This window comes from Pteropus medius, unplaced genomic scaffold, assembly GCF_902729225.1.
Source record: "Pteropus medius unplaced genomic scaffold, Ma_sr-lr_union100, whole genome shotgun sequence".
In the NCBI taxonomy this organism is placed as follows: domain Eukaryota; kingdom Metazoa; phylum Chordata; class Mammalia; order Chiroptera; family Pteropodidae; genus Pteropus; species Pteropus medius.
Genome location: NW_024354886.1, coordinates 5,289,254 through 5,307,345, shown reverse-complemented (window position 1 = coordinate 5,307,345; position 18,092 = coordinate 5,289,254). Strand labels below are relative to the sequence as shown.

The 18,092-nt window shown below is 40.0% G+C and overlaps 1 protein-coding gene and 1 pseudogene across 2 annotated transcripts in view; one reads left to right on the top strand and one right to left on the bottom strand.

The window, feature by feature from the left end:
* Positions 1-14,667, bottom strand: part of NUDT3 (nudix hydrolase 3) — a 99,732-nt gene extending 85,065 nt beyond the window's left edge. Inside the window, exon 1 of one of the 2 annotated variants that reach the window (XM_039856165.1) lies at positions 14,296-14,667. In XM_039856165.1, coding sequence (XP_039712099.1) covers positions 14,296-14,394 — 99 coding nt within the window. In that variant the 5' untranslated portion in view covers positions 14,395-14,667. The remainder of the gene's footprint in view (positions 1-14,295) is intronic. The other variant, XM_039856164.1, reaches the window with a different exon arrangement.
* Positions 14,668-17,386: 2,719 nt separating this feature from the next.
* On the top strand, positions 17,387-17,505 carry LOC120597739 (uncharacterized; annotated as a pseudogene).
* The last annotated feature ends 587 nt before the right edge of the window (positions 17,506-18,092 follow it).

Sequence of the window (18,092 nt, the reverse complement as noted above, 5' to 3'; positions counted from 1 at the left end):
ACTGAAATCTATCTTTGTGCAGCTGTGTTAGGCTGTTATAATCAGGATCTAACATTTTTATAATGCCTACACGACCTGTGTTAATGTAGTGGCAGCAAACTACTACTCATCCTTCAAATCCTAGATCTACTCCTTTCCCAGTGTTTCCAACTTCCCAATTCGGCATTAGTCAATCCGCCATTCCTAAAGCATTCTGGACAGGGATCTTTTACAACACATACTTCACTATACCACAATTATCTGTCGACCATTGTGATTCCTCATTCTAATAGCTAACAATCCCTGAGTGCTCAATATGTACATGGGAGGCACTTTACCTTTCTTCATTCAAGTCATAGCACCTTCATGAATTAAGTACTATTTATTCCCATTTTATGGATGAAAAATTGACTCTCAGCCAACTTCTCATTCCTCTGACTTTATATGATGCTCTTGAGTCAGTTCCCAACCTTGGAACATCTCTGTTGTCCCCTTCCCCTCTCCAGTTCTACATGCAAAGGGATAAAAAAATAAAACTCAAAACACTATATAAATTCTATTCTCTCTTTTGAGTCCACTAAGTTATATACCAGAGTTCTAAAATGGTCTTTTCTCAGTTTATCTTCTGTGGTGCTCTATACATGGTAGGCCCATAATTGTTCATGAGGCTATATACACCATTCAGTCAACCTCCAATCTTACAAAACTGTTATTCCAATTCCAACAACACCATAGCAACTGATTTTTTTTTTTTTTTTTGTCTCTCAAACTCCTATCACCAGACTACTTCCTGTAAATACACTTAACTTCTCAGAAGGATGGAGCCATCTAGGAGGAGTTTTCTCAAATTCACATAATATAATTGAGGCTCTAAGTTTTTTCTTTTATCTACCCTCCAATCTCAGAAGAAAATGTGCTTCTTTCCTAAAATCTCTCCTACTCAACTGAAATCCATGTGTCCATCTTACCATTCTGTTGGAACCTCTTTCTAAAGTCATCATTAATTCCCTTGCTCCATCCTCTCCATTATATCTGACTATTCTAGGTCTGACACTATCATCCACCATTCCTTTTGAAATGTTCATCTCCCTCAGCTTGTGTGATACTGCCTCTCTGTCCATTAAGATACACAGAGCTCAGGCCCTGCCCTCGGCTTTTCTTTGTGCATTTTCTCTCAAGCTGACTTTACAGTCTCTCCATCTAGGTCCCCGACACTCAACACTCTCTACCTATACTCTTCACTTCTCACTCCACCTCTAGTCTCACATCTCCAACTATTATCAGTTCATTTGTTCAAATTTGACAAGACAGAAACCAAAGTCCCGTCTTCTCTCCAAAACCAACCTCTCTTCTAAACTTCCATTTTTTGTGTCACCCAGGATCAAAATTTAAAAGCCATCTTTAACATACCATCTGTCAAGCAATCTGACAGTCCTTTGATTGTAACATCTCTTAATTTACAACTTCACTCCATTCCCCTGTTGCCACGGCTCTCGACTCTAAAACAGAATAGCATTATTCCAACCATTCCTTCTGGTGAAAAGCCCATCACGTTTATCTTGCATTCCACTCTCAAGCAAGCCTTTTCACAACAATCCTTTAAAGGACAATCGTGGTTCCCCACTGTGGGATCAAACTCAAACTCATCCTCTGAAATCAAGGTTCTATACCCTCAACTCCCCTTTCTACCCCCACCCCCCACCACCAATCTCTTGCATTGCCATACCACTAGTCCCAACCCAGGCTCATGTGCTCACAGAGTCTCTGGCAACAAGCTCATTCCCACCCTCAATCATGCTGGGTCCCCTTCTCCTAGCATACCCTTTCCCCTCCTTCCTATCTAAACTGTGCCCATTTTTTAAAGCCCAATATTATGTACTTCAGTATTTCGCCTCCAAAACGAAGTACCTGCAAAGTAGACTCTATATATTTTTCTAACTATTTCATGTACTTTAAGTTCTGCCTCTTCAATTTTTCTCTATGATCCCACATAAGACACATAGTAGCCACCTGTTAAATTGTACTGAAATGGCTAAAGAAAATTTAACTCATTTTAGAAAATCATTCTTCCTGAAGAGAAGAGTTTTAAAATCATCACTGCACCTAAAAGAGTGCTTTGTATAAAGGACTTAATAAATTCCTGTTAACTAAGATAGAACTTGAAGACTACAAGATGTGTACTTTAAGAAGCATCCTACAGTTTTCATAAACTCACATTTTTAAAATTCATTTTTTTATCTAGTCCTCGACACCCACAAGTTTAAAATATTAAGAATTCACACATCCTCAAATATTCTTTAGGGCAATTCTAAAATGAGAAACTCTTAAGTATCAAGAGTAGAGAGAGTTTGATGATGCTGGTAAGCATTCCATAATAAAAATAAGCGTTCATTCAGGCCAGTGTTAGCTACATTTGCTCTAATCTGACTGCACTGTTTTTATTATTATTAAATGTTTTATAAACTTTAACATGAAAAATTTTTTTACCACACACAAAAAGAAAAATGTTAAAACCTGCTCCCACAGCACTGTATTTCTAGTAAAAAAAAAAAAAAAAGTTTTATTATAAAAGCCATCCATGGGAATTATTTTAAATAATAAAATACAAATTGTTAAAATAAATCATTTTTATGCCTTTAAAATAATTTCTTAGACATGCAATAAAGCATTAATTTTTAATGGTACATATTTCGCTATCATGAAATAAAAAGTAGATTAAATTTTGAAGGATTTTCTTTTCTCCAGTAGCAGCTCCAAGGTTCAAAACTGGTAGAGTTCTCTGTTGGCCTTATTTTCAAGTTCTTGGGGATCAGAAGTAGTGTCTTTATCCCTCTCCCAGACATTGGTTTGGGCTGGACCCTCTTAATTTCTTTTCTCCCAGCACAGACTGGGGGCAGAGGTAGGAGGCAGGCAGAGGCCAAGAGCTTTCTTTATCCAAAGAAAAGCTTCTCTTTCACTTTTTTCTGCCAGCCTCAAACATCTGCCTAATGGATGGTAAGTGCTCCATAAATTATCTGAAGGAAGGAGGAGGAAAGATGGTAGACCACTTACAATTCCATGCTCCTATGAACAGAGCCCACCATCACCAAGTACTCTGCCCTGTCTGGTACCTCTCTTAACACTAAAATTGTCATAAAAGATGAAACCGAAGAATCACTGAACTAGTCTATTTTAAGATCTACTATAAGTATCACTGTATTTCCAAGTGCTGGCTTAGATCTATCTCCACTGCCAGACTGTAAGCAACATGAAGGCAGGGGCTGTGTCTGCCTTGTTCATTAGAACATGGCACAGTGCTTACTGCTCAAGAAGCACTAGCTGAGTTAATTAACAAACACAAACAACTGGGGCTCAGAAATTCCCATAACCTTCTTACTGCAAGCCCAAGTTGCAATGAAGCTAGAAACTGTCTTTTTCTTAGCTTGTTATTTACATAGCTGACATTGAATGTTTACACATGCCAGGCACTGGACTGTGTTCACTTAATCCTCCAACAATACAATGAAATAAGAAGCTACTATTATTGTCTCCATTTTACAAGTGAGAAAATGGGGTAAAAAGATGTAATTTGCTCAAGATCACCAGGCTAGTAAATGTAAGAGCCAAGGCTCCCACCCAGGTCTCTCTGACTCCAGGGTCCAAGTTCTTGACTACTGTACACATCAAAACTCAAATGCCAACCTAGGGGCCTGGACAGTGGGGCATAAGTATATCAAGTCAGTCAGACTATGTGGACATAAACACATCATGTTTCTAACGTAAAGAGGTAAGAATATTTTCATCTCCAGAAAGACATAAGCACTCTCCCCTTTTTCCTCAAACATGTAGCCCTTTCTATCTTTCATCTTCCCACTTTTGAGAGGAATTTGCAGGGTATAAGAAGTATTTGACTTCTTCTTAACTCTACCTTAACAAGGAAAAAACACCTTGGCCACCACAATAAATGGCAGCTGACACTGGGCCTTGGTAGCACAGAGACCACAGGGAGTAGTAAAACTGTGGCCAACTGAGGAGTGAACAACAGTGCAAAGGGCAGCCACCACTCACCTCTGGCTAGTCATTACATAGGAACGTTAGCCTAGTGCTGCCAGATCTTCTGATTTTTCAAGAGAAACCTAAAGACCACGTTTCTTATTGCAAATTTTCTATATTAAAATGTTGGCAACTAATTTTTAAAAATCCTTTAATCATCTTGCTGCCCAAACACAGTTGTAAACCATCAGTTTGTGGTCCTCACAATATTTTAGGACCAACAGGCTTCCAAAGGCTATACATCCAGGCTTCTGACTTTTCATGGCTTACCTGGCCCATGTCTTCCAGATGGAATATTCTTCATCGACTATGCAAATCCAACCAAGACACCCAAGTGAAGTCCCGCACTCCATAAAATTGTCTGACACTCCAGTTTATCTTCATAGACTCCTCCAAATTCCTATAACTCCCCTCCATCAATTCTCTAATTATTTTACACTCTAAATTACTTCTTGCCAACAGTTTAAAGCTCCTTAAGAGCTCTGATTCTGCATTCTACACATCTTAAACTCAATTTGAAGCATTTTTTTTATAGATACAATTACTTAGGTAATAAAAAAAATTAATTCCTTTTTGAAAAAAAATCACTCATAATGCTTGGCAGAAGGACACTACCAAGCTAGTTCCTTATTAAATAGTTGCTGAACTTATGAAAATACCATAGGAATACAATTACTACACACAAACTCTCTGGATTACATTTCTCATTTTACAAATAAAATCTATAAAACTGTAAACCTCTCGGGAAGAAATCAGCACTGCAGTGATAGATGTAAAAGCCACGTCAGGGATCAGCACATTTAGTCAATGTCTGAATCTAAGTCTAGCGACCGAGTCATTTCTGCGAAGAAGCAGCAAATGAAAATGTTAAGTAATTAAAGTTCCAATTATTTAAAATATACTAGTTCAAGTTACTCATGTATTAAAAAGTGTTTTACAAAAAGCACATGACTTCTCTTGACGCATATTTTATTACGATTCCTAAATATTCAAAGAAATATCACTATCCTTTTAATAGAAGTAAAAGCAATGTCTGAGTTCATATCCATTTCTGTTCATCACTGCTAAGCTGCTCTTATAAAGCACATCAGAAAAGTGTTAAAAAGACTGAATCACAGAAAAGATTTTTCAGGTAGTTCTTTAAAAGGGCTTTACTGTTTTATGAACAGAGATCAACTAACTACATACAAAGAAAGAAATGAGATCATTTCTTTTTTGTTTATAATATTCTTGCCTTCTCTTTGTAACAGTTTGTTTCTACTTGCTTTAAATTTTTATTCTTTTTGTAATAATTTTTTTTACACTAAGTAGACATTCATTCTCTTTATCTCCTTTCAGAAGTGCTCACAAAATACATGGACATAAGATCTTGTTTTATGACACTCAAGTGATTAAATTCCTATTTTGAAAATGAGTTTTAAAACATCCTAAACTAAGTTGTTTTTTTTTTTTTTAAGTATATTTAAGCATACAAAAAAGGCACGATCTTACTCTGCCTCATAACGAGATTTGCAGAAACAGTCCACTTTTGGTTAACTAAACTAAGAAGCTGCAGCACACACAATTTAAATGATGTCAAAAAAAAAAAAAGAAGAAAAATTATGTTTGCTTTGCAAATGCTTTCTGTGTTCACATTTGAATATAGGTATACCATTCTAGTAATTTTTTTCTATTTCAAATTAAATAAGGAAGTTGCACTGTGATGATCTTTATCAGTCAAGTTTTCCCACACCCAGCTCTGGTATTTGGGAGACTGGTAGGAAGAGACAGAAAAGAAGTTTAATTCATGGTCTGCCTCAGGAAGAGCTGCAAAGACACAATTCCACCCAGAATTCTACCTGCCCCCCATTTCACAGCTGCGGGCAAAGGCATACGGCTAAAGTGAACAGCTTCTTACCAGGTTTAGACACATATATTACCTTGAGAAGGAAGGTACTTTGGCTTAAAAGGTCAACTCTGAGTAGTCTAAACAATGAGATGGGTTTGAAATCAATAAATCCAGTCTGACCTAGAAAACTGCTGAGATGCTTTTCAGGGGCTTGAAGGCTTGTTAGGCAAGTAGCTTCTATAACGTAGGACTCTTCTTAACACACTACCAACAACACATCCTCAGCCTCACAAGAACTGATTTCTAGGCTCTCTATCTATCTCTCTATCTCCCTCCCTCCCGACCTCCCTCAAGAATCTAGGGCAAATCTAGGAACAGGGTGGCTAGGGAAGACATATGGGAAGATTAACCTTTCACTCTGTATCCTCTGTACCTTTTGAATTTTGCACTATATGTATGTATTAGCTATTCAAAGTAGTCTTTCTGACTAAACCACCCTAAGAAGAGTGTAAAGAAATTTTAGGGTCTTTTCTTTGGTCCTTTTAGACTTAGCTCTTAAAAAGATTGCATATTTTCTTTGATCTCCACCTGTACATTACTTAAGTGTTTTCTAATACACTCTCACCATCCTATTCACTTCTATCCCTCACATTCAAAGGAAAGAAGGTCGTTTCATGAAATGTTACTGGTTTGTTTGTTGGCTTGCTTTAAGTAATACAGGCAGGACAGACTAAAGGAGAATCAGGAAAACTGGAAGGGTAACAAGGCCCCCCAGGATTTAGTTCCCTTCCACCTCTCCAACATCTCCAACCATTCTCCCTGACTCTGCCCTCCAGCTACACTGACCTGCTTCCTGTTTTTCCTTCTTGCCAAGCTCATTTCCCCACTTGGGGCCTCTGTAATTGCTCTTGCCTTTACCTTGCCATTTAGGAATCACTCAACCAAAATTTGCCAACCTGAACCCCTCTGTCATACCACATACTTACTTCCTGACCAGCACCTACTGCTGCCTAAAGTCATCAAGTTCACTGACATTTTTGTCCATTTACTGTCTCTCTGCATTACTATCAAATGCTCCACAAGAGTGAGGGCTTCCATTTTGCCTTGTTCACCACTGTGTCCCCAGAACAGTGTATGACCTGGAAGCAGGCACTCAATACAAGTTTGTAGAAGGAATGAATACATGAATGAATGAATATAAGAATGAACATTTTTCTCTATTAAGAAAGCAAAGATTTCAGGAAGGCTGGGAATCCAAGAATGCAAATAATTTTGAGCAGCTTCCATGTTAATTTTTGAGACAGAAATTCTGAAGCTCGATTCAGGAAAGTTTTATTGGGTGTTGAGAGGACTTTAATCAGAAAGTTGACTTTGGGTGTGTATGTTTTACTATTAAATTTTAAGTATGAGGACTTTATCTCCAAATTCAATTCTTTATTTTTCTTTTATCCACATATTATCTTTTTTCCCTAAGATGGTTCCTTTCCCAAAGATGGTTCTGTTTCATATGTTAACCACCATAAATCAAATGCTTCAAGACTCAACAGTCACAAATTTTACATCATGTTTCTTTCACTTTGACCTAGATAAAGAACAAAATGATGACAACAGGGAAATTTTATGACCATCTCTATCAACCTTCATCTTCAAATTAACTAGTCTTATATTAACTAAACTTTAGAATCTAGGCTTGACATATATTGTTGGCTATAAACCACTATGGACAAGTCATTAAAACAGTATCCACTATGTACTTGACTGTAGTTTGTGGGTCTATTTATTTACTTATTAAGAAAAGGTTGCAGGCAATCAGCAAAAATGAAAATCCCTTTCCCTAAAGTGCTGTACCATTAGGGTTGGGGATCACTACATTATATCAACCACCCAACACAAATCCTGTGAGATGGCAAAGACTTTCAAGTTCAACACCTGAAAGAAATGCTAAGTGTCCTTTCATAGGATGATCCAATAAGATTTGGAAAAGATTTACAACCAAATACATATACTCCTGCTGGGATGATACTCAAGATCATCAGACATCCTGTCACTAAGACATTGAAAATAAGGAAAGAGCTGGGAGACTTCTCTGAAAAATAGTTATCAACACATTATTGGTATATAGTAGCATTCAGTGTATTTGGGCTACTTTCAGTTCCTCCACTATAATGTAAGCTCCTTGAAAACAGGGACTATGTGTGCTTTCAATCATTCACACAGTCAACAAATAATACCCAGCATTTACTGAGTTCTAAGCACTGAGAATATAGGAGTGAATAAAACAGGCAAAAATCCCTATCCTCTTGGATTAGCCTGCTTTCTAGTGAGAGGAAACAGACAACAAACAAATGAATACATATGTCTGGTAGTGTGATATGTGCTGCCAAGAAAAACAGCATGAGAGACACACAGGGACAATGGACTAGTGTTATTTTATATAGGCTAATCAATAAGGACCTGTCTGATAAGGTGAAAATTAAGCAGAGACCAAGTGAGGGAGCAAGCCATGCAGGTAACAGGGGAAAGAAAGAACAGAGAGGCCAGTGTGACTGGAAGAGAGGGATAAGAGTGAGAGGGATAAATGATGAGGTCAGAGCCATAGCAGTGGACCAGATCATCCAAAGCCTGAGAGATCATAGTTAAGACTTTGGATTTATTGAGACAAAACAGTACTGGAGCAGAGGAGTGACATGATCTGACTTCTGTGTTTAAAGAATCACTCTAGCAGCTGCGGTAGAGAAGACTAGAGGAGTACTGACAGACGCAGGTAGACGAGTTAGGAAAAGATAGCAATATTCCAGGCGAGAGGGAATAATACATTAGGCTAGAATAGCACAGTGGAGGTTGAAGAGAGGTTATTCAGGATTTGCTGTCAAATTAGATGTGAGTAGGACAAGGGAGAAGTCAAGGATGACTCCACGGTTTCTAACCTAAGCAACTGGTAGTATGGAGATTTCATTTACAGAAAGAGGGATAACTGTGGGAGAAGTGGGCTTTTGTTGCTGTTTGTTTTTTGATGGATGGAAACAAGAATTCATTTTGGGCATTTAAGTTTGAGATGGCTCTCAGATATCCAGAATAAAATACTGAATAGATTGCAGGATATTTAAGTCTTGATTTCAGGAGAGAAATCAGGGCTAAAAATAGACAAAGTAATCTGTATAAATATGGAATTTAAAAATGAGACTGCAATGAGATCACCTACTGTAAGAGTGCGTGCTGGTGGAGAGAGGGTTTCAAAGATTGTGCCCTCATGCACTGCAATGAAATGAAGTCAGAAAAATGAGCTTGAATACAATAGTATTAAGAAGGAGCAACAGAATGGGAGGGAAGAACTAGAGATGCCCTAGAAGCAAGATGAAGAGAGTGTTTCAAGACAAATGATTAGGTAACGTAAGGACTGAGAACTGACCACTGGATTTGGTAACTTGTAGGTTACCTTGAAGAGTGGCTTCAGCAGAATCATAGAAGGGTACCGAGCTAGAATGAGTTTAAGAGAGAATGGGAAGAGAGGAAGTGGAGATAGCAAGTACGAAAAAGTTTTCCTGTGAAAGGGAAGAGAAAAAAAGGATGGTTGCTGGAAGGAATGTGGGGTCTAGGAAGCATTATTTTTTAAGATGGTAAATATTACAGCCTGTTTGCCTGGGAATGATAGTGTAGAGAAGGAAATGTGATGAAGCAGAAGAGATGGGACAACTGTAGGAGTGAGGTCACTGGGCAGGCAGGAGGGGATGGGCGAAAATGCAGAACAGGCAGAGGGGTTGGCTTTATGAGGGACCACAGTCATATTTATCTGTGTATTTCCAGGGTCTTGCACAGAGATCAGTCCATTCTAGGGCTCTCAAAAAAATGTGTGTTAAAGGAATGAATAAACACATGTATTCTTGAACAAGGGCCCTTCCTCTTTGTACTAGGCTATGAAGAAAAATACAGATTGCTTCATACACAGTAAATACACAACACTATATTGAGAAATGAGAATCACCCAAAAGCAAATAACATTAGGGCATGGAGTGGAAAAGAAAAATGAAGATTGCTATAATATAATTTCAGATCAGAATTCACATCTCAGGAAGTAGGTAGAATGGGAGGTGACGGGAGAAATGTTTAACTGACCAACCAGTATTATTAGGCAGGCACAAGGGAAAGCACACGCGCCAAAAAAAAGCCTCCAGGAAAAACAGAGAAATGAGAGGCAGAAATGTCCAGTCAGATGACTGGATCAGTGCACCTATCGTGATTTTCTAAAAGCAATTAATATTGAACAATGAATGATCAAGATATATTACAAAAGAACTACCCAACCAGCCTGGGATCTGTTGGAAGTCCTTTGTCATGCTTATCATCTCTGGGATTGCCACCTGTGCCTTCCTCTCTAGAGCCTGGAGGAAGGTGTGGTCTGTATTGACGTCCTTCCATCTGCTCCTCTGTGGCATTCTTACTGACAAACACTCAGGCCACCAGAGTCTCTGTCCACTGAGGATCTTCAATGTCAATCATCTTCCCATTCAACCTAGTGAACTCGAGGATCTGAGAAAATAAGTAGCAGGAGCCCATTGCCAAGAGATGCTGGGCTCTTGATGGAATAGCTCAACAAACCTAACACATTTAAGGACTGTTTTGTCCTTTCTTTTTAAAAACAGTTTTAATGCACACGGAAAGCTAACTGAGATGATCCTATCAGTACACATTTTTTCCTTCAGCATTCAAACAGATCCCTTAAGGCCAGCTTTAACCAGCAATGTGATGTCATCTGGTATACAGTTTGTATCACTGGCTTTTCCAAATTAGTATTTCATTCTGCTAGATAGTTCAACTCTCATAAATGCCTTCTACAGTCACCCACCCCACGCTGGGGAGGGTACAGAGTACAAGCAAGTCCAACACTAGTGTCTCTCACTTCCTGTCATCGGAGGCTCCAAAAATGAAAAGGAGTGGGGGAAGAGGGAAAAATCTCACTGGAAGTGCATTAGGAGGGCCAAAGTTGAATAATACGACAAAGATGAATGTCATATTACCCAATCTAGTGCAATAAAATCTTACTCAAGAAATACATTTCAGTCTTCTATATTGTTTGTGATAAAATATTAATTGGAAGATGTGGCAAATTAAAAATATAAATGTATATTTATTTGCTAATCTTTGTAGGCCCAAGATTTTGTCTTGACTGTGGATCTACTGCTGAACTGCAAGTTGTCTTTCTTTCATATACCAAACTCATTGTTCATAACCTGTTTTCCAGTTCTATAAAGAAAAACAAAAACCTGAAAACATTCATGAAGTGATCTATGTGCAGAGTCCTGCTAGACTTTTAAGACTCTTTCCCCATCTTTTTCAGTTTGCTTATCCACATAATTGAGCAGTAACTTCTTTTAGAGATTTGATACTACTGAATCATTCCAAAGAAGTTGAAATATAACACCATCCTTTTTTAATTCAAATTTCACTGGCTTACAGCATATTTAATGACACTGAATAATTATAATAACAAGTACCATAAACATGAACAGATACAGAAATAAATACAACTGACTCTTTGTAAGCACACAATTGGTCGGGAAGCCACACTGTCAGGGTATATCAGATCCAGTGATTAGCACTGTCGAACGTTCAGTGCACCAAACTGCTTAAAGTGTAGGTTGGGTAAGAGAATGTTCATTGTACATCAGGTTCAAAGTACTGTAATAAATATTAGTTATCATTAATGTCCCAAATTTAAAGATTTTAATTTATCAAAATATCAATCATGACTAGTAAAACTTTTAAGTGGGAGAATTTTCTTGTTTATCAACAGGAAAAGCAGCCAGAGATTTGAAAGAAAGGGAATCCATTTTCACCATGTTGTTGGTTCTCTTTGCTCTTCTCTCTCTCCCACTAGACTCTAAGCTTCCGGCATGCCTGTCTCCTTCGTAACTGTATCACAGAACCTGACACTCTAAGTGCTAAACAAACTTGCTTGGTAAACTTGCTGAATATGTTCACACATCCTAACCTGGATCAGTATTTCAGCTGCTATCACTGCAGGCCTATAAATAAAATTTTCTGGGGCTGAAATATCTGCTAATATTTTCCATCTAGTTTTCTTTACATTGTATATATGTTTTTTGACACTGGTTAATTAAATTTATAAATCAGGGTCCTATTTATACTTACATTACTACTGTATTAATGCTAATAATAAACTATTCCAAGTTGGCTAAAGCCATTAGTGCCCATTAAAAAATAAATTTGGGTTGAATGTCCTACTGAGTTTGAATTTCACATTCTCAGAATGTGTGGCAACTAATACTTCTAATTTCTAGCACTTCTATGGAGAACATACAAGTTCTCCTGGAACTAACAAATCCTTCCCATCCAACACAATTACATAATCCGAGAGTTGAGCAGCACCCTAGAGATTATTTCTGGTCCAAAATCTCTCCCAATTAGGGGCCACATCAAAAACTACAGCAGAGAGGGATATTTTGGGGGCAGAGAGGGATATTTATCTTTAAATCCCACACTACAGAGTGCTGCACCCATAGTAGGGTCTTAATATACAGTTGTTTAATTGAACTGAACAAATCTAAAATAGGCCCATTTCATTAATTTTTGTTTTCCTCCTAGGCTTTAGTGGTAACATTCACTGAATCTGTAATTAAAGATGTGCATGTATCTTCTACTCATTAACCAGTGTTCAAAAAGGAATTCAGTAGAGGAAACTCCATGGTCAGTCAAATGTATTAACGTTAATGCTAATATCAATAATAAAACTTTTAAGAGAAAACGAAAAATCAAGTCTTCGTTAATTTGCATATGATCTATAAAGGTTTCCAATTTATCCAAATTGCTCAGGTCCTCAATGTTTAGTAAGATTTTTAACAAAGTCTTGCGTCATTCACACAACTAAATTATATACCCTTCTACTTATAATAGGGGTGCTCACAGACTTAACCATAGTACTGTAGTAAGACATGTTATGATGCTAAATTAGTTGTCCCTCCGGTTAACTGCCTGTGATCCCATCTGATTTCCCATAATATGATAATAAAGAGAACAAAGACTCTGGAGTAGTAAACACCACTAATAATTTTACTTTACTCATATATATTCCTACACAGTACATAATTTACAGCATGGCTCTGCTTAATACTCCTACTACAATGCATCTGTTTTGAGGACTTTAACAACATATGCTAGGACACGATGTATACATTTCCAAATCTGGTTCCCTCTGTTTTGCTGAAAAGGAACACACAGATCCCTCAACAGCACCATTAGTGTTTTCTTAATTTTTTTCAGGCAATAATTTAAATTCCCACTTCCTCTTAAATATCTCTAGAGAGACGCTCCTGCCAATCCATCTGTCTCTTTCCTCATAGCTTTTTTTTCATAACTAACGGGTCAATTTCCTCCCCCCCCCACCCCATTTCAACACGATGCACTGTACTTGCAGCCAGCCTTCTACTATAGCCCACTGCTGAAAGCTGGACTATAACATATTGAATTTCACAGTCCTTCATTGTTTCCAGTTTAACTGCCATTTTACCACCATGCACACGAGAAATGCGTTCCCACAGGCATCTTACGAATTTCCAAAGCGCTATTCATTGTGGACTTACAAAATATGTTCCTTCTCCGAATTCCCTTTATCACCACAGAAAGGCTTTGAGAAGCTGAGATTCTTTTTTCTTTTTCTTTTTAAGTACCCTATGCAAAAAGAAACTGATTCGAAGCATTTCTGTTTTGCTAGCACATTTAATCCTAAGGGCTTTCCTATAAGGCAAGGGAGGAATGTCAGGGCAAAGATCTTAAATACCACTTTTGGCCTTACCAATTAAAAGGAAAAATTTTCAGCCCACAAAGATTATCTTATCAAATGTCTCTTCTTCTCAGGCCACACAAAAGGGCTATCCAGCGCACTGTAAAATAAACAACTGGCTTTGGCTTTTGCACAACGCCCTAAATCTTCCTAAGAAGACCCTCCTTGAGCTCACAGACTCACATAATCCCTCGGTAAATCCCAAATCTGCCAATGAAGTGGTCTATTTCTCTGCCACAAAGGGGCGGCCAGCGCCTCGTGCACAGCGGCCTCTGCACACATGTGCTGTGCTGACAAGTGCAGAGCTGCCCTTCCTGTATTCAAAGCTGGAGGCCTGGACCGAAAGCCAGACTCTTTCCCATCCACTGCCTTCTCCCCAGTGACAGGCGGTTGGCTCTAAAGTGCCCCGGCCGCAGGCTGGCATCACCCTCGAGCCGGCCGGTGCCGAATGACCACGCTCAGACCCATTTCCCTTCCTCCCACCGTCCTTTTTCCTTCCCTCTCTTCTTCACCGCAGGAAATTCCGTCGGAACTTCATTCCGGCCGAGCCGAGCGGCCCTTCCCGGAGCCCGGGCACACAGTCTCCCGACAGCAGCGCCCCCCGTGCCTCCGCCCCAGGCGACCGCCGAACTCGGCAACCCCAGGCCCGGCGCCTCACCTCCTCCTCGCTCTCGCTGCGAAAACACAAGCACGCGGCCCGCTTCTTGTAGCCGTCGCCGTCATAAGTGCGGGTCTGGTTCGACTTGAGCTTCATCATCCTCCGGGCCCGGGTGGGGGTGCCGTGCGGGTCGCGGGAGTGGAGGGTGGGGAGCCCGTTCCGGACGGCCGCGCGCTCGCGCGCGCGCCCCCGACTCAACCAAGGGAAGGAGGGGGAGCCGCTTATCCGCTACACAGCTCCGCCGCTGGCCCGCCGCAGCCTCCTCATTCCCCCCGTCCCAGGCCCTGCGCCACTGTCGCCCTCACGGCTGCCGTCCCCGATGCTGCCACTGCCGCCGCCCCCTCTGCCGCTACCACCCCCGACGACGACCGCGCCGCCATCTTGGGCGCGCTGCGTCAGCGGCGTAAAGCCGCGCCGGCCTGCGGGACGGCCACGCGCTCGCAGCGCAGACCGCGTTCGGGAATCGAACCCTCCCAGTCCGCGCGGCGTAAACGAGCGCTTGAAATGAGCGAGCCGCGCGACTGGAGGCGGCCGCTACGCCAAGAGCGTAGGGGTGGGGTTGGTACGACGCGCACGGAGGAAGCCGGGGGTGAAAGGGATGCGGGAGCAGGGGCTGACCATCCTGGCTGAGGAACGGGCCCAGACGGAGACGCGGGTATCCAGCCGTGCTGCTCGGCTGGAGGGAAAGCGGGACATTCCCAAGGTCACGCTGGGACCCAAGGTCAGGCCGCCCGAACCTCGGCCTTGCCTGTCCATCTGGGAGGGGGTAGGGGAAGGTCTGGAGGAAAAAGTAGGGTGCAATTAAACGCAACAGAGTGCAACCCGAGATGCCCAGAATTAAGCACTGCAACGAAATAGCGGAGGTGAAGATGGAGAGGCAGGAACGTAGCGGGGCGGTGCACGTTTCTCTGACAACCATAAGCGCTGGAAGTCTTATGCGCTGGGGCATCTAGTCCATTAGAAAGAACAAATGTTTATCCTGCAATTTTTATTCGTGTAATAAAGCAAATGCTTCCTCTTAAGGTAAACACGAGGGCCAGTAACACACACACACACACACACACACACAATGTAAATCATAAGGCATCATTTCTGGCAGTAAATGAGGCGTATACATTGCGGATGTCAAACAAATTCACCAGGGAAATATATACAGCCAGACACTCTCTAGCAGGGAAAAATGGAGTAAGACCTGTGAATGTAATCAGCAGCCCAGGCCAAACCTAATGTGCCAATGCCTCAAACATGTCAAAAATCCTGTGTAGGATTTGTCTGTAAATTGCTTATTACCCTTTTTGAATTTGCTTGTATTTGGCATAGTCAAAAAAGATCAGGATTTGAAACCAAACAAACCTAGGATGGAATTTCCATTATATCATTTATTTACCTCTGTAATACAGATAATAAACCTACTTGGCACCTGGCACATAGCAGGCACCAGTACATTGCAATTAGTATTATTGACATTTCACTCAAACCTTACCACATGAGATGTGGAATCTCAGTTAATTTTGGTGAGTCCTCATAACAGAATTCACAAATCTTGGTCATTTTAGTTGTCTTTCTAGCTTTCTTCTCTCCATTATGTCTCTAAAAGAACTCTACAAACGAAAGTTCTGATTGTAGAAATACTATAATATACACATTGTCAAAAATTTGAAAAATACAGAGGGCCCAAAAATACTAAATCATGGATATCTTTGAGCACATTCTGTAGAGATCTGTATCCTGCTTTCTCTCCATGTCATTAAGTTTTTTAAATACCATTTCTAATTACTTCGTAATAGTCCATTATAGGGATGTTCCATCAATTATTTTACCATTTTCCCATTGGTAGGTTAGGTTGTATCCTCTGTTTCTTTAGGACAGCAGTGAACATCCTTATATATAAATCCTCTGTATCTCAGATAGTTCAAGATAAATTCCCAGAGGCAGATCCAAGGGGTAGGAATATGTTTATGGCTCTTGCTGCCTGTTACCAAAATTTTCATAGAAAAGTTGTAGGAATACAATCACACTAGCAGCTGGCCAGCTACACTGTACTATCTGCCACTTTCCTAAGGTTGAGAGCAGAATTGCAAATGGCATTTCAGATTTCAGTACATAAGAGTAAAGATAATAAGCAAGTTAGATTGTAAACTGCCTTGAGGGCAGTCTTGTGTCATTTGCCTTCATATCTCCATCTCCAAACACAAGGCCTTGTCTAAAATAAGAGCTCAGTAAATGTTGATTAAATAGATGGATAGAGGTTTTCATTGGTTTCTAATAACTTCCTCAGCTTTTATAGGCCTTTTTAGTCAAAAGAGCCCACACATCAGTCTCAAATCTCTTGCCTTAGTAGGAATAATTATTTTTTCTTGTTCAGAAGACATTAACCAAGGGATTCCAGCCTTTCCTGGAAGACAATGGTTAAATACCACATTACATTTAAATTCATTTTTAAAATTACACATTAGTCCTCCATTATCCATGGTTTTGCTTTCTGCAGTTTCAGTTACCTATAGTCAACTACATTTGGAAAATATTAAATGGAAAATTCAAAAAATAAATGTTTTAAATTGTATACCCTCCAGAACGTGAATCATCCCTTTGTCCACTGTCTCCACGTTGTGTACACTTACCCTCTGTTAGTCACTTAGTAGCTGTCTGGATTATCAGATCAACTTATGGTATAGCAGTCCTTGTGTTCAAGTAACCCTTCTTTTACTTAATAATGGCCCCAAAATGCAAGAATACAGCAGATCCTCAAATAATATCCTTTCATTATAACGTTGCTGAGGTACAAAAGGAACTTAACTCCCGTTTATATCAATTAGCCTATATAAAATGGTTTTGTTATGTATCTTTTTGCTTAAAGTCACAGAACGACTTTAAGGGATGACTCGCTGTACCCATACTGGCAATTCGGATATGCTAAGAGAAGCCATAAAGTGCTTCCTTTAAGTAAAAAGGTATGTATGTACCATATAGGAAAAACATTGAATATAGAGTTTGATACCACCTATGGTTTCAGGCATCCACTTGGGGTCTTGAAATGTATTCCCCACAGACAAAAGGGAACTTCTGTACTGATTAAAGTATTATTCCATTGGTCTACAGCCATGCTACCCTGAATGTGCCCAATCTCATCTGATCTCGGAAGCTAAGCAGGGTCAGGACTGGTTAGTATTTGGATGGGAGACCACCTAGGAATACCAGGTGCTGTAGGTGTAAAAATAGATAAATAAGTACATTATTCCAGTTAAATACTTCTTTGTAACTCCTGCAACAAATACCTAATATGTAAAATGTTGCCTGTTTCCTTATGACCACAGTAAAGAGGTATCTCTTCAGTCGCCTAAGCCAGAAACCCAGGAGTCATTGATGTATCTCTTACCTTCTGTTGATAATAAACTCCATTGCTTCTGCCTTCTTGACATCCTCAACCCCAGACCCTTCTCTCCTTGTCTTCTGCCATTATTTCATTAAAATTCTCCCTCTTGCTGCTTCTTGGCTCCCATCCAGACCTCCCTTCAGCCCCATTCACCCACTGCAGCAAGAAAAATCCTTCCCAAATACAGATCTAGGTCATGGCCTTGATTAAAACCCACAGTTGCTCCTCAGTGCTTTGAAGTTAAAATCCAAATTCTTCCAGGATATACAAGACTCTGCAGGAGCTAGCAACTGCCAACTTTACCCTACAGTCTAGTCATTCTGAACTACCTACAGTTTCTTGAACCTCTAGACAACCTTCCAAGTTTTGAACATGCTTCCCTGTTATATGGAGGGCTCTTCTTCCGAGACCCTCACACACTGCA